The following is a 27766-nucleotide window of genomic DNA, read 5'->3' on the forward strand; positions in this document are numbered from 1 at the left end:
ATGGACGGCAGACGGTGGCCTTCCCGCTGGGCCTGGCCTCTGCTAGCAGTGGCACTGGCGGCCGGGGGTGTGGCGTCCAGTGGGGCCACGGTGAGTGGGGAGCGCGGCCCCTCACGCCGAGGGGCTGATGCCGGGGGCTGCTGGCCCTCAGCTGCCGGCAGCATGCGTTACAGGGGGCCTGACCGGCTCCTGAGCGGGGGTGGGGGGCGTGGGGGGGCTCTGGTCACTGGGGGGCCCTCGCTGGGGTCGGACGGGGTGAGGGCGAGCGCCTCCCTTCAGAGAGACGTCCGGGAGCGGGCGCGCCGCCGGGCGGCGGGGGTGGGTGGGGTGCGGTGACCTGCGGAACCGGGGCCGGCCCTGGGCTGCTCGGGAGGAAGAAGCCGGCGTGTTAGCTGTGTCCTTAGGACCCTGCTGAGTGCCTGGGACGGGAAGGACCTGGGCACACGCCTCCCCGGGAACCCCTCCGAGACCACCCCAGGAACCGGCCCCGCGGCCCACAGCCGTGCTGCGGGGGGCGGGGCGGGGGGCCTCACTGCCCGCGGGGCCTCTCCTCCAGGACAACAGCCCCACAGCCAACAGCCTGGAGGGGGGCCCGGACGCCACGGCCTCCTGGTGGGGGGAGTGGACCAAGTGGACGGCGTGCTCCCGCAGCTGCGGTGCCGGGGTGACGTCCCAGGAGCGGCACTGCCTGCAGCAGAGGTACGGGGCTGTGGCGGCGGCGGGGGCTCGGGCTCCTCACTGGTCTCCGTCAGGGACGCGGCTCCCCAGGGGTGCCGGCCGGGGGCGTCCTGGGTCGCCCTGCTCCAGGGCCCGGGGACAGGCCTCTCGCGAGAAAGTGGGTCCGCCTCTAAGGCTCTGTCGGTGAGGGGCGAGGCCCCCCGCCTTCTCGCCGGAGGCCTGAGGGGGGTCACCTCGTGGAAGAGCCCAGGGCGCAGCGGCTGCTGCTGGGCGGACCTGGGTTCAAATCTGACCCTCTGCCCCTTCCCGGCTGGGTGGCCTGGGGCAAGTCTCAGAACCTCTCTGGGCATCAGCTTCCCCCTCCGTGGCGTGGGGAGCATGCACGAGCCCCCGACATCCCTGAGGACACACGCGTGCGTCAACCTCCGCGCAGGGCTGGTGTGCGGTCCCTGTCGTTATTATTGTCATTAATTCTGGGTACGAAGACCCTGTGTGAGGTGACGGGGATATAGAGGTGACCCCGATGTCGCCCTCCCCCAGGAAGGGGGTGGGAAACCCCCTGCCACGGCTCGAATCCCTGTGTGGTGGGAAGAGCTCTGGGGGCATGGTGGGGCGGAGCCGGGGGCCAGGCCCCTTGGTCAGAGCGACCAGGAGAAGCCTGGGGGCCGGCCGGGGGCGGGGGCCGCATTGGGGCTGCAGCAGGCGGCTCCTGGCACCTGTGCAGAGCCCATGTCTCCCCACCAGGAGGACGTCAGTCGCGGGCGCCGGGAACAGGACCTGCACGGGCACGTCCAAGCGGTACCAGCTGTGCCGAGTGCAGGTGAGGTCCCCCCCCCCCCCCAGGCAGGGGCCGCTGTCCTCTTGGACACTCAGCCCCGGGCCTGCCCCGTACGTGCTGTGTGGAAGGGCCCTGGGTGAGGGTGCCCTCCCACATCCAGTCAGGGGGGGCGCCCACCGTGCACTCTGGCACCCGCAGGGGCCGAAGGACGCGCTTCTGCTGGCAGAGCCTGGCGCTCCGGGGGGCGTGTCTCTGGTCGAAGCCCCCAGCTGCTCGCAGGCCCTGCACCAGGAGCTCGCGGGGGGGACGGACAGTCACCAGGCGCCACATCACCATGCGTGAAGCGCGCAGCCCCCCAGAGGCCCGGGCGGAGCTGGGGAGGCAGGAAGATGGCAGGATCCTGCCCGGAGCTCGGGCCGGGCCGGGCCAGCGTGCGAGGGGGCTGAGGGGCCGCAGCCGCCCTTCTGCCCGTCCTCACTGCGTCCGGAAGGCCGGCGAGGCGAGCGCGTGGAGAGGCCCCACGGGCTGCCCCCGCCCAGGCCTACGGGAACTCGTGCCTCTGTGGGCCCAGCCCCCCCGTGCTTGCTTCCCAGGAGTGTCCGCCGGACGGGAGGAGCTTCCGCGAGGAGCAGTGCATCTCCTTCAACTCCCACGTGTACAACGGGCGGCGGCACCAATGGAAGCCCCTGTACCCCGGTACCAGGCCCCGGCCAGCAAGCGGGCGTGGGGGGTGGGGTGGCCCTCTCCCACCCCGTGGGTCCGCTCCTGGGGATGGCGGCGGGGGACACGCCCATCCGGTGGGCAGGCAGGTGGGCAAGGTGGCCCGTGTGGAGGGGTCTCGTGGAAGGCCACGAGCCCTCAGGCCTCTGAGCGTGGGGTAAGCTTAGGGCCGCCCGCCCGCCCGCCGGCCGGTCGGCTCTGACCTCCCGGGCGGGGGCCTGTCCCCACCCACGGGGCGGAAGAGGCCGGAGCGTGCAGAGCGGGGCCTGGGCCAGACCCCTGCCTCTTGGTTCACGTCTGCCACCGAGACCCCGGGCGAGTCCCTTGGACTCTCCAGCCTCGGCTTCCTCGTCTCGGGGTGGGGGGGGGCCCCCGGACGGGCGCAGGGGCGGCCCGAGTGCGCCCCGAGTGCGCCCCGACGCTGAGCCCCCTCCGCAGACGACTACGTGCACATCTCCAGCAAGCCCTGCGACCTGCACTGCACCACCGCGGACGGCCAGCGGCAGCTGATGGTGCCCGCCCGCGACGGCACGTCCTGCAAGCTCGCCGACCTGCGCGGGGTTTGCGTGTCTGGAAAATGTGAGGTTGTTAAACATTGTAGCCCGCGCCCCGCCGGTCTCAGCGCGCTGGCCGCCCGCCGCCCGCCGCGGGGCGGCCCCGGGGCCGGGCCTCGGCCGGTCCCAGCAGCCCCCTCCGCCTCCCTCCCTGCAGCCCATCGGCTGTGACGGGGTCCTCTTCTCCACCCACACGCTGGACAAGTGCGGCGTCTGCCAGGGGGACGGGAGCAGCTGCACCCACGTGATGGGGAACTACCGCAAGGGGAACGCCCAGCTCGGTAAGACGCCCGCCCGGGGGCCCGCGGGTGCCGTTTCCACGCTGCTGGTGTCACCGTGCCGCTCCTGCCCCTCGTGGGCCGCCGGCTCCTGCCCCTCGTGGGCCGCCGGCTCCTGCCCCTCGTGGGCCGCCGGCTCCTGCGTCTGGGCCCGGGGGCTGGGTCGAGCCCTGTTTGGCTGTGAGTGGCAAGCGCCCCTTTGTTGAGCGCCTGCTGAATACCGGGCGCTGCTGGGCACACTTGGCCTGGGGGCCCTGCAGGGAGAGGCGGGTGCTGCACAGAAAGGGGGAAACCGAGTCACAAGTCGCCTCCTCACCGCTGGCAGGTGTGAGCCTGGGCACGCAAATGCTGGGGCTCCCTGCTCTGCGGAGCCAGTGCCTCTGGCGGGGGTGGGGGGCTATCAGTTACGTCATGCAAGTGTGGGGGCCAAGACCGCTTTCTGTGGGGCCCCGCTGTAGGGGGTACGAGGAAAGGCCCCTGGGATCCCTGCCTCCCCTCACACCCTCCCACCAGACCCTGGGCAGGGGCTGGCAGAGCCGGTGTCCAGGCAGCGCATCTCTGCCTGAGCACCTACCATGCGCCAGGCACCGAGGCTGCAGGGAGTCGCGGCGCAGACAAGGTGCAGGCCCTCATGGAACCCTCAGGGCGGGGGCGGGGCTGCCACTTAAACGGTCCCCACGAACTCCCAGGGGCGCCGTGCACCTCTGGCGCGAGATAACTCGTGCACACCTTGCCGCGGCACTGCAAGGCCGGTGCCGCCACTCTTGCCGTTTGCAAGTGTGAGAACAGAGAGGTGACGACAGGAGCCTGAGGTCCCACAGCCGGCCGCGCAGAGCTGGGTCTGAACGCAGCTGCCCTGGCTCCCGGGTCCGCGGTCCTGCACGCTCACCCGCTCTCCCTCCCCGGTCAACGTGGGCGGGCCCTGCGGGGCAAGAGCCCGGGGGCTCGACCATCTCGTGAGCTGGCTGCTGCTTTAAAAACTAACGTACATAAACCCACCTTTCAATAAGCGCTACTTGGACAGAGTCCTCGTTCCCAAATCATTCCCCTGTGTCACTAGGATGCAGGCGCAATGAAAATGCCACCGCGGCAGGCGAGCCGCTGGGCCCCTCCCCCCACCCTGTCCCCAGGGAGGGCACGTTGGGAATCTGAGCTGGCCGCACGGGGGTGCTTACACCGTGGAAATGGGCCAGCTCTCCCGACGGAGCTCCCCCGCCCTCCCCGCGAAGAGCCAGGTGCTAACCGCTCAGCCGCACGCTGCTGCCCGGGGGGCCTGTGGGAGCAGCTCACTTGCGCAGGCAGGTGCCCACCGACCCGGCCACCTCTCGGGGGACACTGCCACGTGAGCGTCAACACCACAACCCTGATTTCCGAGACCCGAGGCCCTGCTGTGGCCTGGAAGGCTTTTCTGTGTGAGGGCTTTAAAGACCTCTCTCCTCTGTCTCCTCCCCGCCCCCCGCCCCCCGCCCGCCGACAGCACGTCCTTCCTCAGCCCCCCACTCCTCACGGCCTCCGGTCCCTTTGCCGGAGAGTCTCTGCGATGTCCCTCAGCGGCCTCCACCCTGGACTGGGCGCTTCGATGGCAGGCCCCAAGCTGACTTTGGCCGGAGCCTTGTCCTTTCCTATCCACATCTTGTGCGGATGAGGAAACTGAGGCCCAAGGCCCTCGGCCACCTGCTCAGGGCCACCCTGGGCATGTTCGGTAGGGCAGGACCCGGGCTGTTCGACTCCTGCGCACGTAAGGCCCCTGGGGCCCGCAGCGTCCCTCGGGAGGGGCCGGGCAGGCTCCGGAGAGCCTCACCGTGGTCTCGGTAGGAAAGAGTCAGGGCACCTGAGTGAGCCTGGGTGCTGGCCAGCCCTTCGACGGCGCCAGCAGGACCCTGGGCTTGCCGCTGTGCAGCTGGACAGGGCCCCTCCGCCCAGGAGCGCAGGAGTGTGGGCGCCGCCAGCCAGTTGCCTTTCCGACAGAGAGGCGGCAGCCGCGGCCGGACCTGCTGCTCACCTTTGTCCACCACCCCCAGGCTACTCTCTGGTGACCTACATCCCGGCTGGCGCCCGAGACATCCAGGTTGTGGAGCGGAAGAAGTCCGCCGACGTGCTGGGTACGTCTGTGGGGCCCGGCGGCTGCCTGCGTGGGCCTGTGATCGAGCCCGGGGCCCCATGTCTGGGCAGAAAAGGGTCGTTTCCTGCGGGGGGGGGCGGTGTGCACTGCAGAGGCCAGAGCTCGGCCCGGCGTGCATGTGGTGTGGGGGGGGTCACAGGGAGGTGGACACCGCAGCTGTGGAAGGACCTTGTCCTCAGAGCTGCTTGGCTGTGGCGGGAGGCGTGATGTCAGTAGTGAGTTGCCCGTCCCTGGAGGGCCTGGCAAAAGCTGGAGGTGCTTGGCGGGGGGGGGGGGGGGGGGGGCGGTCCTGGCCTCCGCGGTCGGGGAGCGGGGCCCAGAGGGACAAAGGTCGAGGCAGAGTGAGGGCCAGTCCGAGGCTGTGGGTGGCCGTGGCCCAGGTAGGGGCTGGACATGGGCCAGGGGCTCTCGAGAGAATGTTCTTGCCACTGGTTGGTCCCTGGTGGAAGCAGGGCCTCAGTAGGTGCCCTTCCACCTGAGGATGCTGGAGTGACCGGCCTGGTGGCCAAGGCCGCGAGGCCCCGTGCTGGTGGCAGTTCTGGAAAGGTGTTGGGGCGCTGGCCTGGCTGCGTGGCTTGTCTGTTCCCCGGGAGGCCGCCCAAGGCCCCGGTGGCCGAGGGGGGCAGGTGCTGACACCCGGGAGTGGCCCGGCCCTGGGAGGGGCCGGCTGGGGACCCCGGTGGGGAAGCCGTTCCCAGCGCCTGGCTCGCCTCCCTGCCTCTCACGGTGGCCCTGAGTGAGCCAGGGCTGCTGCTCAGGGGACATGCTGGAGGGGTCTGCCCGGGGTCGTCGGGCTCCAGCCCCGCACCCCGCAGGGCTGTGCCCTCCCGGCCCCAGGCTCTGCTCGCGGGAGCCGGGCCCCTGCCAGGCAGCCGCGCGGGTGCCCGCAGGGAGGCCAGGAAACGCCGCGTTCCTAGCGCCAGCTGCCAAGCGATCGTTCTGGAAACAGACGCATGGAAATATCGAGGGCGGCCTCAGACGGGGCCCTGGGAAAGCCGCAGGAAGGGAGGTCATTACTGTCCGGAAACAGGTTTTGGACGTGGGCCGGGGGTTTAACCCTGCGCGCCTACGTGGAAGCCGGGCCGCGGCGGGCGGCTCCGGCACGCTCCCGCTGCACACGGCGGCTCGGCCTCGGCCTCTGGAGACGCTGCTACGTTGCGGGTATTTTTCCAGCAGACGCGTCCTGCCAGTGCGTCTGCCTGGCAGGCACTCGGCTGCCCGGCTGTGCTGCTGCTGCGCGGCATCAGGGGCTCTGGGGCTGGGCTCCTCCCTCCTTGGGCTGGTTCCTGGACGATGCAGGGTCCGTGAGTGCGGAGCCTCCCTCCTCACTGCCCCCTGCACCCCGGCCGCACCTGGGGCCACTCCGCAGCCCCAGGGACGGCCGGCTGCCCCAGCTCATCGCTCCCACTTGGCGCAGTCGATGCCCCCAGGCCGACAGGACTCGGCTGCTGGGGCAGCCCGCACCTGCCTGCTGCCTGACCGCCTGAGGTCCTCCATCCAAGGGTCCCCCCGCTGCCGCCTCCCAGAGAGGGCGATTGAGAAAGTGCCCGGGGCCGCCCTCATCCCGTCTGGGAGGATGAGGGGCTTGGGCAAACAGTCCGTGGGGTCACGGGTCCTGGCGAGAGCAGGGGGCTGGCCAGCTGGGGTGACCGGGCAAGGCCTGCTGGGCCACTGGGGCAGCGGTCTGGGCCAGCCAGGGCAGCATCCCTCTGGGTGGATCCCAGGGGGGCACTGGGGTCCCTTCCCCGTGTCCAGGTGGGACACTGGGGGCAGTGACTGCCTGGCAGTCACACGGGGAGCCTCCGCAGAGCCTGCTGGATGGCCCCGCCCCGCCCCGCCCCGCCCACCCGGGCCAACACCCGCTGCCCGCGGGCCCCTCCCCTGGTTGCTGGCCCTCCTGCTCCAGACCGGGGGTGGGGGGGCCGGTCGGGGGGGCTCCATCCTGATGCCACTGTCCCCTCACTGCCCGGCCCCTTCAGGGGCAGCCCGGGTGACCGGACCCAACGGGCCCTGGGTCGGCCGTCTTCGGTCGTCTAGATAAGCCCTTGGTTTAGTTGAGGCCGATGGGGAAGTGCCTTCTGTGTCCTCAGCACCCGGAGTCCAGGGCCACGGGCCGGCGTGCGCGCAGCGTCTCCATCCGCCTGGCGTGGAGTTTCTCGTCCTCAGGAGGCTGGGGACCAGGGCCCGCGGCCCCCGTCCCTCGTCCTCCCTCCAGCCGGCCGGCCCGTGTGACCAGCGGCCTTCCCCTGTCAGCCCTCGCAGATGAAGCCGGCTCCTACTTCTTCAACGGCAACTTCAAGGTGGACAGCCCCAAGAACTTCAACATCGCCGGCACCGTAGTCAAGTACCGGCGGCCCATGGACGTCTACGAGACTGGCATCGAGTACATCGTGGCGCAGGGGCCCACCAACCAGGGCCTGAACGTCATGGTGCGTGGGCGCGGCGCCGCCGCCGGGGGGCGGGGTGGGCGGCGGGCCGGCTCGATGCAGGGGCGGGGCGGGCGGCAGGGGGGCGGGGCGGGGGCGGGCCGGCTCGCTGCAGGGGCACCCACGATGTGGAGCCCCGCCAGTGTCCCCGCGCAGGTTGGCAGGGCTCGCTCTGTTGCTCTCTTGTCTGTCGCGGATTCACTCCATTCATCCATTTCATTCATTCACTCACTCACTCGGGTTTTACAGCCTCCACTTTGCCTGTCGTTCACTCACGCGCTCATTGACTCGTCCCCTATTCTCTTGCTCGTCCACCTCCCGCTCTCTCACTTGCATTTTCATTCAGTCATTCACTCATTCACTCACTTGTTCATTCATTCACTCACTTGTTCATTCATTCACTCGTTCATTCATTTATTTACTTGTTCATTCATTCTTTGTTCATTAATGCACTTGTTCATTCACTCATTCACTTGTTCACTAGTCGTTCACTCGTTCATTCATTCACTCATTTCTTCCTGCTGTGTTCGCCCCTCTGGCGGCCGGGCTTAGCCGGGGGTTCTTGCAGGTCACTGGGGACAACGGGGACATGAGGATGGGGAGCAGGGCCCACTTCCCACTTGGGGGGTGGCGCCCTGTGTGGAGCGGCTCCCCCAGCTCCATGGACACTGCCGTTTTGCCGAGTCCTTAATCCTGAGGAGCCGTGCGGCTGGTGGCCGCCAGCCTGCCCCCAACACTGTCCCCGGGCGCGGACGGCGCGGTGGGGGAGGGCAGGAGACAGGCAGGGCGGGCACGCCCGGCGGGCCAGGAGCCGGCCCAGGGCTGGCGTCCGGACGTGCACTCCCCTGTGGCTCTGCGTCCCAGGCCCGAGGAAATGCAGACGTGTCACCGAGGCCAGGTGACGTCAGGTGGGCAGTTCTGATGTTCTTCAAGGCCTGGGGGCGTTCACGGAGGCTGAGGGCGGCCGTGGGGACGGAGCCCGCCCACCTGCGCTGCTGAGATGCCAGCGGCCCCCATGGCGGGTGCCCGCCACCCCACTTCACAGAGGAAGACGCCGGGCATGGGGAGGCCAGCAACCTGCCCGGTGGCCGAGCTGCAAGGGGCACCCCGTCCCTCGTGGTCAGCCTGGCGCCGGCCCAGCTGTTTAACGGCTGTGCTGGAGGGGTCTCCACTCAGGGCACCACACCCGCCCACTGGTTCGTGGCTGAGGAGCTTCCTCGGGGGCCCCAGAATCCAGTGGGGGCCAGGCGGTGCTACTTCCCCCCGAGCCACCCCGAGGCCCGCTGGCCCCACTTTGCTGCCCCGGGCTGGAGGAGCTTGCCCTGCGTGGGCTCTGTCTCGGGAGCAGCACCTGAGAGGGTCCGGGGACAGGCCTGGGCAGGGGAAGGTGTGGAGCTGCCAGGCAGGGGGCCGGAGCCTCAGCCAGTCCCCTGGGCGCCCCTCAGAGTCACCTGAGTTGAGGCCGGGGTCGTGACCCTGGAGAGGCGGGCCCCTGTGCCTGAGGAGGGGCTCCTCGCTGGGCCCGCCCCGTGCTCCGGTGGCACCATTTGCTGTGCACACGCAGCCAGCTTCCGCAGGAGAGCCCCCCATGTCCCCCGCCTGCCCCCCGCTCCCCAGAGCTCAGGTTGGTCGTGACACTGCATATAATTGTGCGGCCTGGAGGCTGAGACCGCAGCCTCGGGCTGGGCCCAGTCTCCATCCCCACCCCCGACCCCCCACCCCCGACCCCCCACCCAGGTGCCGATGCCAGAGCCGGCGACGTCAATGCAAAGCCCTCTGTTTGTGACTCAGCTGAGTCACCTCTCCCTCGTGGTGGGCGCTCCTCGCGAGCAGAGCCTGCGATACAAAGAGCTTTGCGTCTGGGGCCTGCCCCGAAGATCCGGCCACGGTGTCTTCTCCGGGCCTCCTAGCCCCAGGCCTCGAGCCTCCCCCCGCCCCCATCCCGGGCTCCTGAGCGTCCCACCAAGCAACGGACCCCTCCCGCCTCCTTCCTGGGGTCACCTGGCTTCCTGCACAGTGAGCCTGGTGACCATCGGGTACAGCCTAAGCTGCTGGCAGCACTTGGCTTCGTTGCCACGTTGGGGGCCACCCCTGAGTGGGGCTCAGCTCGTACCCGCCCCCCGACCAGGCTGACCCGCCTCTGAATCAGCCTTGGCTGCTTTCTCCTCCGCGACGGCAGCCACAGCGGAGAGTGTGCGGCTGGTGCAGGGGTCTCGGCGGTAGGAGCTGGGGTCGCCTTGCTGTGCCCCCGCCCTGCCTGAGCCCGGGGTGACGCCTCCTTCCCGTCGGTGATTGCTGCCGGCTGCCGTGGGGTTGACAGGCCTCGCGCGGTAACGTCCCCGCCGGCGGCGTGGGTCGCGGGCTGTCCCGTGGTCACAGCCCCTGCTCTGGGAGCTCCCGGTGACGGCCAGGAACTCTTTTTCCAATGACGTTTGTTTACGTGTTGCGGGTGCACGGCCTGGCTCCCGAACACCAGGGGTCCGAGTCACCACTTTCCCACAGGGGCACCGGAGGCTTCTGTGACTCCCTGACCCCACCCCGCGGACAGAGCTCCCTAGCGCAGGGTCCGCGGGGCTCTCCGCCCAGGAGGCGGGTGCACCCCAGCCCGGCCCGGCCCGGCCGCGAGCCCTCTCTGCGCAGGCTCCGCTGGAAGTGGGCGGCTTTTTATGTGGCCCAGGAGTTGGATCGGACTGACGTTCCCGGGAGGGGGACATGCTGTCATCCAAAACGCAGCTCCAGGCCGGACGGGGTGAGATGCCACAGCCCGTCCTTCACTGGCCGGGGGCGCCTAGGCCCGCTGGGCTCTGGCCCCGTGCACGTGTCGGGGGTGCCGCTGCCCGCGGCGGCCCGTCTGCTCCCCCGCCTCCCGCCACTTCCTGCCACTTCCTGCCACTTCCTGCCGCTTCCTGCCACTTCCTGCCACCGGGTCTGGTAAACGTGGTGTCCTCGATGCCGCGGACCGAGGGGTGTCTGTAGAATTCCAGGCCCTGTGTCGGGGGACGACAGGAGTGGCGGGGGGGTCACTGCGGCCCCAGGTCCGGCTGTGAACAGAAACTGCGCTCCGTCCACCTGAAAGGAGGCGGCGGCTGCGCCTCCTTACTTTCCTTTTTTTAAAATCCTCACCTGAAGACGTTATTTCATCGCCTTTAGAGAAAGGAAGGGGGGGGAGAGAGAGAGAGACATCGATCGGTCGCCTTCTCGTACGTGCCCCGGACTGGGGACCAAACCCGCAGCCTGGGTAGGTGTCCCGTCCGAGAATCGAATCTGGGGTGACGTTCCGACCCACGGAGCCTCACCGGCCGCGGCTGCTGCTGCTGCTGTCGGATGAGGACGGAAAAGGCCGCATTTGCCCGGTCGGAGGCCACGTGGGCCAACTCGCAGTCGCGGGGCTGCTCTGGAAGAACCACGCCGGGGCGCCGGCTCCGCGGGGTCCGTGGGCTCGCTGTGCCGCCCCAGGGCTGTCGAGCTCCGTGAGGGGCCCGCCCCCCAGCCCCGCATCCTCAGGTCTGTGCGTGGCCCTGTCTCTGTGCTCTCAGATGGGGGCGGGGTCAGGTGCACAGGCCTCTACGTGGCTTCCCACCCCGCGGGGCCTGCCAACGGCCAAGTATGCGCCTGGGGACTGCGGGAGCCTTGGAGCCAGGGGGCGAGCCGGGGAACGGACCCAGGCCGCTCCTGGTCACCCACAGGCTCCACCGCAGCGGGGAGACCATGGTGACGCTTCGGGTCCCTGGTTAACAGTGGCCACTCGGACCCTGGCCCCGGGAGGCCTGTCCCCTTGCCTTCTGTGCGCGCGGCCTTGTACACGGCTCTCTGCTCGCTGGGGAGGGCCGGGGGCGGGGGGAGCCGCTACCGTGGTGACTTGCCGGGCGTCCTCGGTCCTGCGGCCCCGGCTGTCCCATCGTGCGCTGCTGCTGGCTGAGACCCCGCGGCGCAGAGATTGCCACCCTCACGGGGCAGCCGCCGTCCGCTCCCCGTCGCCCGCCCGATGCCGTTTGGTCCCCTGGACTAACAAGCACCTTCCCGTCGCCCACCCCTTTGTCCCCGGGGCCCTTTGTCCTGTCCGCCGTGCCCTGAGGCCTCTGCGGTCAGGCCCCCCCGGCTGCCGCGTGTCGCGACGCCGAGTCCCGCCCTGGGACGGCATCTCCCGCCATCAGCCCCGGCCTCGGGGGACGCCCAAGCCTGTCCCCCCGTGTCCCTTGACGTGATGCGGCCCCAGTGCCCCCTGACTGGTAGGGATGGGACTTAACCCAAGTCGTCGGCTGGCGACCGAGCTCCTGAGGGAGGCCCGCGGGGCCTTGAAGGCAGAGGCCCGAACCGTCGCCTTTGGCGTGACGGGGAGGCCCAAAGATTCAGGGAAGCCTGGGGCTTCAGGTTGTAAGCGCCATGCAGAGCTGACTCTGCTGACTCCGACCCCCAGCCGCAGGCTCGGACTCGCGGCTCCAGGCGGTGCAGCGGCGGAGAGACCACGCCCTCTGCTTCTCGGGGGCCCTCCCGCCTTTCCTGCCCAGGCTGGAGGGCAGGAGAAGGTCCTCGAACACAGCCACAAGGCCCTCTCACTTGACCTTCAATTGACCTTCAAGGTCAAGGGCGATAGCCCCCCCCAGCTGTTTCTCTCCCCTGTTCCCGCCCCCGCCAGCTCCCCCTCGCTGGAGACACGGCCACCAGCTCGTTCTCAGCCCCGCTCGCTGCCGGCTGGGGCCCGGGGCTCCCACACCAGCAGCCCCAAGTCTCATGGACTCAGGCTGGAGTCCCCAGAGTGACCCTGGGGATGCTCATGGGAGGGGAGGCCGGGCTGGGACCCACTCTCGGCAGGGCCTCCACCCTCCCACAGCAGCTCTGCCACGGGACGCCCCGGGGCCTGGCCCGTGATGCCCCGACGCTGGCCGGCCGTGGGCTCCCAGGGGGCGGGGGCGGGGCGGGGGCGGGGGCGGGCGGGGCGCACCTTGATTCCCTAGGGTTTCTGGCGCATGGCGGTGACATAGGGCAGGGCTGGTTTTAGTGGCTTTGTTGCCTTTAGAAAGTCCTGTGCACACAGCGCGCCCCTCACCGCCCGAGCTGGGCCGGGCGGCCCCATGGCCCCTCCCTGGGGTGGTCCCATCGTCCCCCGTGCACCTGTACGGAAGGTGCACATAGCGCCGGACGCGGCAGCCGCGTGGACCCGGCGGGGGGACGGGGGTGGCCAAGGACCGGCTCCCATCTCCCCTCCCCCCAGGTCTGGAACCAGAACGGCAAAAGCCCATCTATCACCTTCGAGTACACGCTGCTGCAGCCGCCGGCCGCCGGCCATGCACGGCCCTTCTACTACCGCTTCCCCGAGCCCGCCTCCGAGAGCGCCGAGAGCCAGGAGCTGGACGGGCCGGGGCTGCTGGGCTTCCTCCCGCGCAACGGTTCGCTCTACGGCCAGGCCTCCTCCGAGCGGCTGGGCCTGGACAACCGGCTGTTCGGCCCCCCGGGCCCGGGGATTGAGCTGGGGCTGAGCAAGGAGACCAACGAGGTGTGCGAGCAGGCCAGCGGCAGGGCCTGCGAGGGACCCCCCAGGGGCAAGGGCTTCCGAGGTAACAGGAGGAGGGGGCTTCCTGGGGAGAGGGGCCTCGGGGAAGGGCCTTCGGTCCCCTGCAGACGGCAGAAGAGCCAGACGAGAGGTGCCGGTTCCTCGCAGGCGTCCTGGGCGGGCACAGCGCCAGGCTTCTGCCTGCGCCCCCGACACGCGTTCTCGGAGGTGGAGGAGATTGTCCCCGCTGACGGGTGGGGAGGCGGAGGCTCAGAGAGGCGAGGCGGGCCCACACCACACCGTCCGCCGGGAGGAGCTGGGAGTCCGACGCCGTGGCCCCGTCCTTGCTCACGTGGTAGAGACAGACAGCACACGGAGGGGGCAGGATCTCCGGAGGGACTGAGGGCAGCCGGGGGGTGCAGGTGCCCCCCGACCTGAGGGCTCGGAGACAGGTGGGGTCAGCCGGCTGAGGGCATGGGAGAGGCGCGGGGTCAGAGGCAGGAAGTGTGGCTGGAGGCCCGGTGAGCTCAAAGCCGGGGTCCCCGAGACCCACGCCAGCAGGCCGGCCGCTCTCCTGATGGCCACAGCTCATCAGGGCTGCTCCTGAGGGCAGGGGGTCGACCAGACTTGGGAAGGACCCCCTCACTAGCTTGGGGAGCGGGTTTTCAAGACCCTCAGCGTCTTTAAATAGAAGACGCTTGAGCGCTTGTGTCAGCGTTCAGGGGTGCGGAAATAAACGGTCACATCCTGGGGGCCCAGGACATCAGAAGTGGATCCTCCACCGGCTCTGGAGGCCAGAAGTCCACAACCGGGCGGTCAGCCAGCCGCACCCGCTCCAGAGGCTCTAAGGAGGCCCTTCCGGCCGCCCCACCCCCAGCCTCCAGGGGCCCCAGGTGTCCTTGGTTTCTGGCCACGCCCCCACAGCCTCTGCCTCTGCCCCCGCATACCCCAGTCCTCTGAGTCTGTCTATCTGTGACCTCTCCTCTTCTTCTAAGGACAGTGGCAACTGGACGGGGCCCTGTGCTAAACCCAGACGGTCTCCCCTTGAGCCCCTTCACTGACGTTGACAGAGAGCCTATTTCCAAATAAGCTCGCATTCCGAGGTCCTGGGTAGACACGAATTCTGGGGGACCCTCTTCAGCCCACTGCAGACGCCCAGCCAGCCCTCCGCAAGAGCCGCCTGTCCAGGCTGGCTGGGGGCCTCCCCTCCGCGATCCGTGTCCCCTCGCGGGGCGTGGACCTGCCTCCGGGGGCCTGCAGCCCCGGCGTTCCCCACCCCCACCCCACCCCACCCCACCCCACCCCAGGGCAGCCCTTGCCCCCGCCACGGGAGGGACTGCGTGACGCTGAGCCACCTCTCTCCCTCGCAGACGGCAACGCCACAGGGATGGCTCCCTTGGGGGACAGAGACGACCAGGGGGCCGGCGCCCGCCTCCCTGCCCCGGGCTTCCTCTCGGCCAACCTCATCTCGGGCCAGCTGCTGGGCACCGGCTCCGACTCCCAGGAGCTCACCCCCAACGAGACGGCCAACAGCATCTTCGTGCGGGGCGCCCCCGCCGAGGGCCTCTACGTGGACTCTGAGGAGCACGAGGGGGCTGGCGCTTACCCGCTCAACGGGTCCCAGCTGGAGCTGAGCAGCGACAGGGTGGCCAACGCCTCCGCGGAGGCCCCCTTCCCCAACGCCAGCGCCAGCCTCCCCGCCTCGGCCGGGAACAGGACGCACAAGGCCAGGTAGGCGGCGCGCCCCCTGCCCCGTCCCGGGGCCGCCCTGCGGGGCGCGGGGGTCTGGTGGCCCCTGCTCGCACCCCTCCCGCCCCACAGATCGGGGCGAGGTGGTCCCCAGGGTAAAGCCCAGAGCTGAGCGCCCGTGGGAGTGGAAGGAGGGGCGGGGCCCCCCCCCCCCCCGCCAGGGCGCACCCCGTCCGCAGGGCTTGGGGCTGAGCTTGCTCCAGGCCTGAGACGCTCGCCGGTCACGGCTGCCTGTGGCGCTAGAGACGGCTTCGGGGCTCAGCGGAGGTAAGCGGCGTAAGCAGGGCCGCCACGCCTGAGGGGCTGGGCCCCAATCCTCTCTGTCTGGCTGTCCCTATGCACGAGGTGGGCACTGCAGGCCGCTCCCGGGTGGGGGTGACTCAGCACCAGCCTTCACTGCGCCAGAGAGGAAGCTGGGGCAGGGTCTGGCGGGCTCCCCAGCCGGGGCGGGGCCGGTGCTGGGACCCGAATCAGGCGTCGGAGCAAGACCCTCCGCTGCCGCGGGCTGGGGCTGCCGCGGGCTGGGCTGTGAGTCCACCTGGCGTCAGGCCCCCAGAGGCAAGCATGGGGCGGGGACACCTGGACAGTCTACCTGGGGACACCTGGGCAGTCCCACCTGGGACACGTAGGCAGTCCCACCTGGGGACACCTGGACAATGGCCACTGGCAATGTCTGGACAGTCAGGGCTGGCCTTGGAGGGGCTTGAGCCAGGAGCCTCCCTGGGCAGTGGGCAGAGGAGAGCGGGGTGCCCTGAGGCCTGCCACCACCCCTGCCGGAGGACAGTCCCTGGTCTCAAGGCCCCTGAACCGAGGGCCATGCTGCAGCATCGAAGCTCACGCGGCAGCGAGGGAGACAGAAACGACCGAGCTGGGCTGGCAGCTGCAGGCGGGGTCAGAGGGGGGCGCGGGGGGGCCGGCGCCGGCTCTGGGTGGGTGCGCCTGGTCATCTGAGGGCCCCCCACAGCCCTGGACTTAAACAGCCAACATGACCGATCCTTATGCCGGGCCGAGGCCCCAGAGGTCGGGTGCCTGGGAGCTCAGGAGGCGGGCTTTGCAGGAAGGTTTGGGGCTCGCCTGCCCGCCGTGAGCCCACGGGGTTTGGGGGGCACCTGCCCGCCTCGCAAGCTGCTGCCTGGAGCCCCAGCTCCTGCAGCACAGCTGGAGCCTCAGGGCTGAGGGTGTGTTGGGGACACTTCTCTCAGGTCTGGGTGGAAGTTTTCTTTGCAAACATGGACACAGGGGAGGCTCAGGGGTCCCACCAGCCGTCCAGGCCTCTGTGCCCCGGCAGGGCCCAGAAGCTTTCAGGGCGCAGGGCCTTGGGGTGTGTAGGGCCGGTGCTGGAAGAACGTGACAGGCTCTGCTCCGGGCGCCGGCATCGGAGTCTGAGAAGGTGGCCTACGGACCGAGGGTGGACCAGTTACTTAGGGCTCGGAGCCTGGTTCCCGAGTCCTCATGGCCCTTCCTACCCCGGGGCTGTGGTTCCGTCCCTGACACCTGTAGAAGGACCTTGCACACAACCATCAGCAGCACATCCAGCCTCCGGGGGGGGAGAGGGGGCGTCCAGGACTAGCACCTGAGGCCTGAGCGGCCACCTCAACTCCGCATTCCATGCGACGCAAACGTGGCTCGGACTCTCTCTGGGCCTGTTTCCCCCTCCAGAAGACGCCCCAGGGCTTGGCAGCTCCAGCGGCCAGCACCCCCAGGCCAGGTCCGGCCCTAGCTTTTGGGTCCTTGAGCCACACCTCCGAGTCTGTCCTGCCCCATCCCAGTTGAATCTTACCCCACCCCCTCAGCCCCGCCGAGGCATTTGGGGTTTCCAGGGCCTGTGGCGGGGGGGTGGGGGTGGGAGGGCGAACCAACACAATCGATTGTCAGCTCTTAGAAAGGCCCCAAGGTGGGGAGATGGGGCGGCTCCCAGCCTGGGCCATCAAAGGATGCTGAGGCCGAAGATGGTCTTTTAAGATAAAGGGCAGAGGGCGGGGGCAGGGAAACCGCCCGGCCGGCTAAAATAGCCCGTCTGGGTGAGCTGTCCAAACACAGGAAGTCGCGTCTGCTCCCGAGGGAGGGTGAAATCAAAGGGGCAGCCGGAAAGGAGAGGTTATTTTCATCTCCCCAGGACGGCCTCCAGCAACCCAGGGAGGCCGTCCCCAGTCTCCAGACGTGTCGCGGGGCCTGGGCGTCTGCCGCGCGGTCTGCCGGGGAGCGGAGCAGGCAGAGCGTCTGGGGTCACGTATGAACAAGCACCACCCGCCGGAGCCCCGCCTGCCCGGGCGCGTGAGCCTGCGGCCACGGGGCCGCGGGGCCACGGGGGCATGGGGGCAGTGTCCGCGCCGGGCGCAGCCGCCCACCAGAGCCGGGCCGCTCTGCCTCCCAAGGCTGTGGGGCCCCGTCGGCCCTTCAGACGGAGGCGGCGGGCAGCAGGCGGCGGGCGGGGGTCCAGCCATTTCCCGGTGTTCCCTTCCCAGTGCTGCTTCTAGGAACGGGACCTGCCTCGCTGCACAGACGCCCGCGGGGTTTTCGGGGAGCTGCGCAGGCCCCGGGTGGCGTGTGCCCGACGTGCGCAGGCAGCCCCTCGGGGAGTGCCCTCCGTGCTGAGACTCCGGAGGGTCGCTGCGCACGGGCCCCTCTGCCCGGTCAGGGATGAGTCACGCCGCGGCTGGCCCGCGCTGTGTAATTAGATAAAGCTGGCCCACGCGCCCGCGCGGGGGGAGGGGCCTGGGCGCCACCGTCCTGCGTTGGCTTGGGCTCTGGGGGGGATTTAAGGCTGCTGGCAGGAGGCTGGGGGGACCCCGTGTCGGGGAGCCGTCTTCCGGGGTCTTCCAGGCCCAGAGGCCTTGCTCACTGGAGTGGGTGGTCTCTCAGGTCTCCCGGGGTCCTTTGTTCTCAGGTGACAGGGTGGGGGGTACGTGTGAAAGTTTTCTCAGCTTTTTCTTTTACTTGTCAAGCACAGTGGACATTCAGTGTGATTTCGTACTGGCTTCAGGCGCGCGCACAGCGGTTAGACAGCCATAGCTTTTACAGAGAGACCCCGGTGTCTCTGGCACCCGCCTGGACCCACGCACATCGGCCACACTCGTAGTAGTGGCTGTGAGTCTCGTGCTGGACCTCGCGTCCCTGGGTTCCTCTCACTTTTAAGGGGGGTAGCGGGGGGACCCTCCCTTCCCCGGGGAGTGTGGGAAAGGGCTGGGCCGGCCCCTGGTGTGCAGCCGCCGGGGGAGGGGTCCGGCCCCCCGCCCACCCCGCTCACCCAGCGCCTGTCGCCCCCCCCGGCCCCCTCCCTTCCCGGCCCCTCCTGCCTCGGGCCGCCCAGAAGCAAACTGTCACAGCCTTTCTCCCCCACTCGTGAAACCCCAAAGGCTGGAATCCCCACCCAGGTCTTGATTGCAGAATGGACTAGAGGGTCTGTCAGAAAGCGTGTCCTGCCACCGGCTCAGAGCCTGTCAGGGGGCCCCCGGGAAAGGCGCGTGGATGCACCCACGTTTCACGCCCGGGGACTTCTACCTGCTCTCCCCGTCAGCCAGCCCTCGGGGCCCCGGGGAGGGGAGCCGGGGAGGTCGAGGCCGGGACGGTGTGTGTCAGCTAGGCCTGCGCGCCCTGTGCCCATCCGTGGCTCGGCGGGTGGCGGGGCTCCGCCCGCATCCTCCCGGAGCGGGGTGTTCTGGGAGCCACTGCCGCGCCCCTCCCCCACCGCCGCGTCCCCAACGAGCCTGCACAGCGGATACTGAGGTTGGGCCCAGCACACCCACTGGTTCAAAGAAGCAAACAGTCCTAACAATAGTTGGCTCCGGCCGCCCGCGTTCCGGCCAAGAGCCCCGGCTGGTTGCTGGCGGGAAGGCTGCGTGCCTTTCTCCCTGCTGAGCAGCGAGCAGCGTCCCGGACCCGGGCAGGGGCGCCCGGGGGGACGCGGCCCCGCCCCCGCCTGCGCGGAACTTTTCTATTTTGATCATTGAACGCGAACAGCTAGCGTCCCCTTTCCATCAGGACCCTGGCGAGGGAGGCCGCAGGGGAGAACGCTGGCACGGTCTCAGCCTCTGACGTGCCTTCCGCTGTCCCTCTGCGGGGAAGGCGGGGTGGGGGGGGAGGAACCCGTTTCAGGTTCTAGGAGGTGACAGCGAGAAGCCGGCGGGTGTTGTGCGGAGGGGGTGGCTCCGCGCTGGTTTGCCCCCACACTCCACCCTGCCCCCGAAGCAGCTGTGATGAGCCCCCGGGAAGGACGCTTGGACCGTCAGTCACTGAGACAGGCCACGTCCCTTCCGCCCTAATCCGCGCCGCCCCGTCCTAGACAGCGGGCCTCTTACCCTAACAACAGGGGGCGCTGCCTGGGGCCCTGAGCATGTGCGCTGTCACGTCAAAGCCCCGCCAGCCCCGCGGGCAAGGATGCACCCGCCGAGGGCGCCACGGCTCTCACCCCCTTCTCCGCTTGACCTCGCTTTCAGGAGCAGGCCCAAGGCGCGCAAGCAGGGTATGAGCCCGGCAGACATGTACCGGTGGAAGCTGTCCTCGCACGAGCCCTGCAGTGCCACATGCACCACAGGTACCGCCGCCGCCGGCTCGGAGCCCCCCGCCGCCCGCAGGGGCCTGTCCGCTGCTGGCGGCCTGGGAAGCAGTGGGGCGTGACGGGGTGGCGGTGCCCTGCGGGCCGTGGTTGGTCCCAGGCGTTAGGCGGGTCCTCCCAAATGCTCCTCATCCACTGTCACTCGTGTCCTGTCTTGTCAGAGCAAATGTCCTTCTGGTGCAAAGGAAGGAGTTTCAGGTGCGAGGAGTTCGCTGTTGCTGACAGCGAGCACGGCACGGGGCGGGGGGAGTCGCCGTAGGGTCCCAGATGGGTCGGGGTCCTCCGACCTCCTCCTCCGGCTCCTGCGAGGGCAGCGGGAGGGGCCCTGAGGCCCTCGGTGGCACCTGGCAGGTAGACACACGTAGCTAGTACGTGTTGAGCTGGGACTTGAAGCCATGTCTGTCTGCTCATGTGGCCGGCCACCAGCAGCCTGAGGTCCTGGCCGCGGCCACCAGGGGCCAGGCTCCCTTGGCCACCCCCGGGGCTGCCGCGGGGTCCGAGCCAGCAGCCGGGCGCAGCGGGCATGGCAAGGAGACCCGAGCGCTGCCCCTTCTGTGCCTGGGGCTTCGTGGCTGGGCGTGGACACGCCTGGGCTGCCCCCAAACGGTCAGCAGCTCGTGAGCCTGCCCTGGCGCCGCCTGCCGTGGGCGGGCCTGCCGCCTCTGGCCAGCGAGGAGGATGAGGCCAGATGCCACCTGCCCCGGGCCGCCTGTGGTCCGGGGCAGGCCCCACTCCTGCAGCCCAGGCTGCCTCAGTCCTTGCCGAGAGGGCGCACAGAGGGCTTGTAGGTCCCCGACACAGCTCGCTGGTCCCCAGGCTCAGCCAGGACAGAGCAACCTCCTCTTCTCCTTTAGACGCCCCGCGGTGGTAGCGCCGCGGGTGAGCCGGTGCACGCTCTCACCTTGAGTCCCCCCAGTGAGTCCACCGTCCCGCGGCCTCCCCGGGACTCGGGGGTGAGGAGGTGGGGCCGGGGGCCCCGAGCTTCACGCCTCCATTCCCTGGTTGCTCACCTAAAGGAGGGGCTCCCTGTCTACGAAGGTTCGAGAAGTGCCCTGTTCAAGACAGGTCACGAAGACGGCGTCCACGAAAGTGGGGCTCTGACCACCCCCCCCGTGTCTCTGGGGGGTTCCCATTTGGGGGGCAAGTTAGCCGAGGCCTGGAAAGTCTGGCAGCAGTCACGTCACTGCACGGGACGGACCGGGTTCCGGTCTGTCTTGGTCAGGACCCGGCGGGGCCCCAGGCCCGGGCCTCCCCGGGCCCCTGAGCTGGTGTCCGGGGCCTGGCCCTTCCCGGCAGGCCTGGCCAGGGCGCTGGCCTCCCCCGCAGGGAGGGCTGCCGACTGCACAGCCCCGGGCCGGCAGAGGGGCCGGTGCCTGCGGCCTGGCTCGCCCTTCACGGAAAAAGGAAAGAATCCCCGGCGGGCTGCTTCCCAGGCTGTTCCGTTCCATCCAGGGCTGGGGCGCAGAGGGGCCGGTGCCGCTGGCCGGTGGCGCGCACCGCAGCTGCAGGGACGGCGGAGCGAGGGGCCGGAGCTCTCCGCTTACGGGGATGCCGATTTCCCCTGGGGACCGGCCCCCCGCAGGGAGGGTCCCATCTCTGCATCGGCCAGTAAGGCGGCTCCCTCTCTCTCTCTCATACACGCACACCCACAACAAGGACAATGACAAGCCCTGCCCCCTCCCAGGCCGTTACCAGCGCTGACAGCCACCGAGTCATCCTCTTGGCAGGGCCGCCGCCGCCAAGAGCTCGGCCCGCTGGGTCCCGGGCACGGGGGGGGGGGCAGACGGAGAAGTAGAGCGTGGAGGGGGGTCAAGGGAGTAGCAATAGGGCACAGCGGGCCCTTCCCATGCCATCCCCTGGTGAGAGTTATGGGGTGCTGGGAGCCTGGAAAGGGAAGCACACACCACTTTGGATAAAGGAGATTCGAGAGGGCGTTTGGTAAGGACTGGAGCGTGCCACCGGAGGGCGGGGCCGGTCTGAAGGGGTAAGGTCGTGTCTGCGGAGGCTGGGCAGAGCTGGAATGGCTAGATTTCCAACCCATGCCCATCCGTCTGTCCACCTGTCCGTCCATCCATCCATCAACTTGTCCATCCTTCCATCTATCACCCATCGACCTATCAACCTGTTTATCCAACCTATTCACCCACCCACCCATCCATCCATCCATCAACCCATCCATCCATCCATCCATCCATCAACACATTCATCCATCCATCCATCCATCCATCCATCCATCCATCCATCAACACATTCATCCATCCATCAACCCATCCATCCATCCATCCATCCATCCATCAACACATTCATCCATCCATCCATCCATCCATCCATCCATCCATCAACACATTCATCCACCCACCCACCCACCTATTCATCCATCCATCCACTTATTCGTACACCCATCCATCTATCAACCTCTCTATCCACCATATTCATCCATTCATCCACCCGTCCACCATCCACCGTCCCCCCCCCTGCCCCCTCCCACACACCCATCGCGGGTGGTTGTTGAATGAATGAACGTTAGTGACTTGGCTGCGTGCGCCTCTAGCGGCGAGTTTCTCCACAGCCCGGCCTGGCTGGATGGGGTGGCGGTGGGGCACAAAGGGAAGAGGTCAGACCCGGGGGCACAGGCAGGGAGAGTCCAGACCCACAAAGCTGTCCTCACGGAGCTCTCCTGTCACCACCCCGTGAGCTGGCTACTGTCGTCCTCTCTGACTTAAACCAGGGCCCAGGGCGGTTGGGCGACTTGCCCAATGTCACGTGACCTGCCTGCCGGTCTCCAAGGTGTTCCCATGTGGCTCACAGGCCTTTCCCTTGTCCTGAACTCAGGGGTCATGTCGACTTACGCCATGTGTGTCCGCTACGACGGCATCGAGGTGGATGACAGCTACTGCGACGCCCTGACCCGTCCGGAGCCGGTCCAGGAGTTCTGCGCCGGGCGGGAGTGCCAGCCCAGGTACCGCCCCCCGGGCCCTGGGCAGGGGGCCTGTGAGGGGGGCTTGCTCTGCTTTGCCCCGAGGGGCGGCGGCCTCCTGCTCCTTCCAGAGGCCCTGCGGGCGGAGCCTGCCTGTCAGCGTCCTCCGTCGGCCCGCGCTTTGCATGCAGCCGTCACAGGGCCTTGCACACAGTCGGTGCTCAATCAGCGCTCTCCACCACAGATGGAGAAACCGTTCTGGACATCACTCTCTACTGTGGGTGACCCCTTTGCCCCCCGCTGACTTGGTGCAGCTGAGATTTTAATGAGCCTAAGGGACCCTTCCCTAAGCTCCGGGCAGACTGTCTGTCCCTGCGATGGGGGCCGGGGGCCGTGTTGCCAGCCTCCCGTCCTGCTTCACGGGCGGTCGGTGCCGAGGCCCTGACCGCGTCCCCTTCCTGGGCACGGTGGGGGCCGGTGCAGGGGCCCGGGATGAGCCCGCGGGCGCCAGCCTGCTGCCACTTGCTGGAGGGGCACATGCATCTTGCTCCCTGACTCTGCCACATGCTTCCCCCGCTCAAGGCTTCGCTGCCTGCCCGTCTGCTCCTGTCTTAGAAGCTGGGCATGTGGCCCTGCCCCCTGCTGCCCCCTCAGAGCCCCCACGGCAGGGTTCAGGGCTCTGGGACTTCGGGACACGATCCCAGCCTGAACAAAGGAACAGGGGACCAGGCCCAGGCTCCCTGAAGGGTCTGGAAGGCCAGGAGGAGCGGTGAGAGCCGGTGGAGGCGGCTCCAGCTTCGGGGCAGCTCCAGGCGCCCACCCACACCCCGCTCAGGAGCCCCTTAGAGAGCGCAAGTCCCCAGGGCAGCAGCCTCCACCGTGTGGCCTCGCCAGCGTCCCACATGCCTCGGCCCTCGTGACTTGGACCACACGGGGAGGGAGGGGGTGCCGCAGTGTCCCCAGGTGCGGGGCCGCACGGGGCAGGAAGCGGGGGTCGCTGAAGGCCACCCCTCCCGAGGCAGGTGGGAGACCAGCAGCTGGAGCGAGTGCTCGCGGACCTGCGGGGAGGGCTACCAGTTCCGCATCGTGCGCTGCTGGAAGATGCTGTCGCCGGGCTTCGACAGCTCCGTGTACAGCGACCTGTGCGAGGCCGCCGAGGCCGTGCGGCCCGAGGCACGCAAGACGTGCCGCAACCCGGCCTGCGGGCCGCAGTGGGAGATGTCTGAGTGGTCCGAGGTGAGCGTGCGCCCGCCGCGGGGGCCCGGCCGGCAGGCAGAGCCGCGCGCCGCCGCCCTGACCCCGCGCCCGCCGGCCCCTCGCAGTGCACGGCCAAGTGCGGAGAGCGCAGCGTGGTGACCAGGGACATCCGCTGCTCGGAGGACGAGCAGCTCTGCGACCCCAGCACCAGGCCCGCGGGGGAGAAGGGCTGCACGGGGCCCCCCTGTGACCGCCAGTGGACCGTCTCCGACTGGGGGCCGGTGAGGGCCGGGCCCCGGGGAGGGGCGCTGCGGGGTGGGGGCCCGGGCGCTTCGCCGGGCTGCGCCGCGGTCTCCCGGTTTGTCTGGCGTGAGGATGTGGAGGAAGGACTGGCTTTTCTCCTCGTTATGATGAGAGATCAGGGCCTTTGTCCTAAAACAGGCGGCCCACACGGGGATCCCGCTTTATAACCCCTCTGTCTGTCTCCCTGTGCGTCTGTCCCGGTCTCCTGGTCGGGAAGAAAGACGCTCAGACGCTCCCCGGGGTGCCCTCTGGGTGCTGGGTGCGCAGATGGCCTGGTGGGTTTAGATGTGTGTCTGTCTCTCTGTGTTTCCATCGAGCAGGCAGCGTCTCTGTCCCTAGAGCAGAGCATGCGATGCCCACCGCGGTTACCATGGCAACGGGCCCCCACGCTGCCCGGGGGACGGTCTCCTCTCTCTCTCTCTTTCTTTCTCTTCCTCCCTCGCGGGAGTGACGTCGGGGGACCCGGAGCGGGCTGGCTCGAACCGCGCGTGTCCCCCTGCAGTGCAGCGGAAGCTGCGGCCAGGGCCGCATGATCCGGCACGTGTACTGCAAGACCAGCGACGGGCGGGTGGTGCCCGAGTCTCAGTGCCAGACGGAGACCAAGCCGCTGGCCATCCACCCCTGCGGGGACAAGAACTGCCCGGCGCACTGGCTGGCCCAGGACTGGGAGCGGGTGAGCGGTCTGAGCCCGGCACGGCCCCCGCCGGGAGAGCCTCGGCAGAGAGCGGGGTGGCCAGGCCGACGCCTCGGTCAAAATGAGGCCTAGTTGTAAATGATAACGGTCCAGTGCCCTGAAAATTAGCTCGAAGTAGGAAATGCCCAGAAGGTAGGAAAACTCCTCCAAACGTTCCCGTCTGAGTAGACAAATGCTCAGGGGCGCGTGCGGCCTCCGCCCCGTCCCCGCTCCGTCCCTGCTGCCCACCCCGCCCCCCATCGCCCGTGTCTGGGGAACTGGGAGGGGCCAGCTGTGCTCGCTTCGGGCCCGGGTCCTTGTTCTCCAGGCCAGCTTCACGGTCACTGCCTGCGGTCTCCGACGGGCTGTGCTCAGCCTCGCCGCCCTCCACCAGCCGTTTCAGGCGGCTGCTGGTCGCCAGGACACCTTGGGCCAAATAGTCATGATCCATTTTGTTTTAAAACGGATGGTTTTCTGCTAAATTGCTTTTGATCAAATCCGTTTAGGGCCAAAGGGCCATCGCCCAGAGCTCTCAGCCAGTTCGCCACCCGCCTCGGAGTCTCCGTCCCGGCTGATGACGAAGCCGTGCCCCCCCGGGGGGGGGGCCGCGTGGGCTGCGTCCTGGTCCCCCCCGCCCTGGCCTCTGACCCCCGCTGTCCCCTGCCCCAGTGCAACACCACCTGCGGGCGAGGCGTGAAGAAGCGGCTGGTCCTGTGCATGGAGCTGGCCAACGGGAAGCCGCAGACACGCAGCGGCCCCGAGTGCGGGCTGGCCCAGAAGCCTCCCGAGGAGAGCGCCTGCTTCGAGAGGCCCTGCTTCAAGTGGTACACCAGCCCGTGGTCCGAGGTGAGCGTCCGCTGCCCCAGAGGCTGCCTGGGGCCCGGCCTCGGGTCTGGTCCTGGTCAGCACCAGCTCCCCGGCCCCGCGTGCCCCGCAGGTCCCCCTCGTCAGCCTCCACTGAGGCTTTCTGCCCCCGGAAAGCTTCTCAGCTCCACCTCGCCGGCTGGTGCCAGAGCCGCCTCTTCCAGGAAGCCTTCTTGGCTCTCGCCCCAGGGATCCCTGCAGTGCTGGTCCTGGGCCTCCCCTAGGCTGGGTCACTTCTGGCCCCGCTTGTCCCCTTTTTGTCGTGCATTCGACGACACGTGTGTCTCAGACACCCCCACCCGCGGCTTCCGTGGTCGCAGGCCCCTGACGGGTAGAAGCCGTGTCCCCAGACTCTGGAGTTCAAGGTGCAGATTCTCAGTGTGAGTCGGGGCTGAGTCTGGATTCCACGGGGGCCGCCCCCGCAGCGGGGGCTCTGCCAGGTCCAGGGATCGCAGAGGAGGGGGCGGGGCAGTGTCTGGGCTCGAACCCTGCCCTGGCGGGGCCTGTGCTCGCCTTGCAGCTCACAGGCTCCCGTCCCGCCCCTGACGGCCGCCAGAGGGCCCTGGGGCGGAAAAGAGCGCAAGGGGCCTCCCTGGGAGGTGTCAGCCCCAGGGCCCAGGGGTGTCCGATGGCTGCGGAGGCGGAGACACATCGGGGAGTGAGGGTCCCCCTGGAACGGCCGAGTTCAGCTGCTCATTGAGGACAGGAAGGGCCGGGGGTGTGGGCAGACGTGGGCTTGGGCCCCAGGGCCATGCCGGGACCTGCACCTTGGACGGGACACCTGGCCTCAGACCTTGGGAAGCGGCTGTGAGCTGGGGCCAGGACCTGCTGGACGCCGTGCTGGGCGCAGGCCATGGAAGGGAGGCAGCCGGGTAGGGTGGGGGCAGGGCAGAGACAGCCTGGAGCCCTGGGCAGGGGCTTCCTGTGTTGCCCCGAGGGCCGTGAAAAGGTGAGGGGCGACCGGCTCGAGGGACAGCGGGTGTGGGAGGCTCAGTGAGAGTTTGTTCCTCCAGCCGCTGCGCCCAGTCCCCAGGGACAGGGGAGCGGGTGCCAGGGCACGTCCTGAGGCCCCTCAGGGCGCCCCCCAAGGCCGACCGCCCTCTCGTGGCCCCCGGCCTGGGCCAGCCCCCGAGCTGGGAGCGGGCACGGGCGGCGGCCGGCCCTGCTCCGGCTCATTCTCCTCCGCCAACAGGTCCAGGGAATGAGGGCCCAGGTCCCAGACAGGCCTGGGTGACGCGGGGTCAGCCTCGTGGGGGGGGCGCGAGGGGGCCCCCGGCTGCAGGCTGTTGGCAGCGGGACGGGGGGCTAAGTGGGGTCAGCAGCTGTCCCGGTTGCGCCGGGTCGCTCGGCGGGGTTTTCCGAGGGCAACATCTGGACAGCGAGCTGCGGGGCGGGTGGGGGTGGGGTGGCTTTGGAGGATGCGTTCAGCTGGCCCGTGACGAACAGCTCTTCGCTGGAGTGGAAATCCAGCACTGCCCCTGAGACCCGGGCCCACGTGTCCCGGGCACTGGAAACCCAGGGAAGCCCGGGGCGGGGGGCGGCCGAGGGGGGTCCACCCCTCCTGCGCACAGCGGGGCTGAGGCCGCGCTGGGTGGGGCTGAGTGGCAGCCGGCGGCCGGCAGGCCCGTGCGAGCGGAGACGCGGCAGCGCGGCCAGGCGCGGCCCCCATGCCTCCTTCCCCACCAGTGCACCAAGACCTGCGGCGTGGGCGTGCGAATGCGGGACGTGAAGTGCTACCAGGGCACCGACATCGTCCGCGGCTGCGATCCCCTGGTGAAGCCTGTGGGCCGGCAGGCCTGCGACCTGCAGCCCTGCCCCACGGAGCCCCCGGGTGAGCGGGCCGGGCCGGGCCGGGGACGGGGGGTGGGTGGTGGGGGGGCCCAGCGTGACAGCCGACTGCCCAGGGCTGGGCATGCAGCGTGTCTCCGGGCCTCAAGGGGGCACCTGTGCACCTGCTGGGCGGGGCCTCGCCTGCTGGCCTCCCGGGGATACTTTGGGAGCCCAGATCAGCGGCTCCTCCCCATCCTGGTCCCTGGACGGGCGCACCGTCGCCCCCCGGGCACAGATCCAAGCCACCGCCAGGGCCTCGACCTTCCCCGAGACGGGTGGGGGCGGGGAAGATAGAGGCCCATGGCCTGTGACCCTGGAACTGGCACGGATGGGCCGCCTGTGCCCCGGGGCTTGGTGACCCAGAGCGGCTCTGGTGCCTCCCCTCCCCTCGGTGGAGGAGAAGGGCGGCGGGGTGGTGTGGGGCGCGGGGCAGCGGGGCGGGGCGGTGCGGCGGGGCGGGGCGGGGCGGCGGCCCTCTCTGATGTCCTGTGCCCCACCCCGTCCCTGCCCAGATGACAGCTGCCAGGACCAGCCGGGCACCAACTGCGCCTTAGCCATCAAAGTGAGCCTCTGCGGCCACTGGTACTACAGCAAGGCCTGCTGCCGCTCCTGCAGGCCCGCGCACCCCTAG

General features: G+C 69.3%; 1 protein-coding gene across 1 annotated transcript; it reads left to right on the forward strand.

Moving 5' to 3' along the window:
• On the forward strand, positions 1-27766 carry ADAMTSL2 (ADAMTS like 2). The gene is made up of 18 exons (XM_054584718.1): positions 1-90; positions 557-699; positions 1423-1498; positions 2050-2152; positions 2615-2760; positions 2888-3011; positions 5030-5110; positions 7384-7559; positions 12769-13111; positions 14418-14778; positions 19233-19330; positions 22184-22310; positions 23291-23504; positions 23591-23746; positions 24271-24441; positions 25111-25287; positions 26992-27136; positions 27648-27766. The coding sequence occupies exons 1-18, from the start codon at positions 1-3 to the stop codon at positions 27764-27766; spliced, it is 2850 nt and encodes a 949-aa protein (XP_054440693.1).

The sequence above is a fragment of the Pteronotus mesoamericanus genome, unplaced genomic scaffold (assembly GCF_021234165.1).
Source record: "Pteronotus mesoamericanus isolate MK-2021 breed Mesoamerican mustached bat unplaced genomic scaffold, CSHL_Meso_final contig_78, whole genome shotgun sequence".
Taxonomy (NCBI): domain Eukaryota; kingdom Metazoa; phylum Chordata; class Mammalia; order Chiroptera; family Mormoopidae; genus Pteronotus; species Pteronotus mesoamericanus.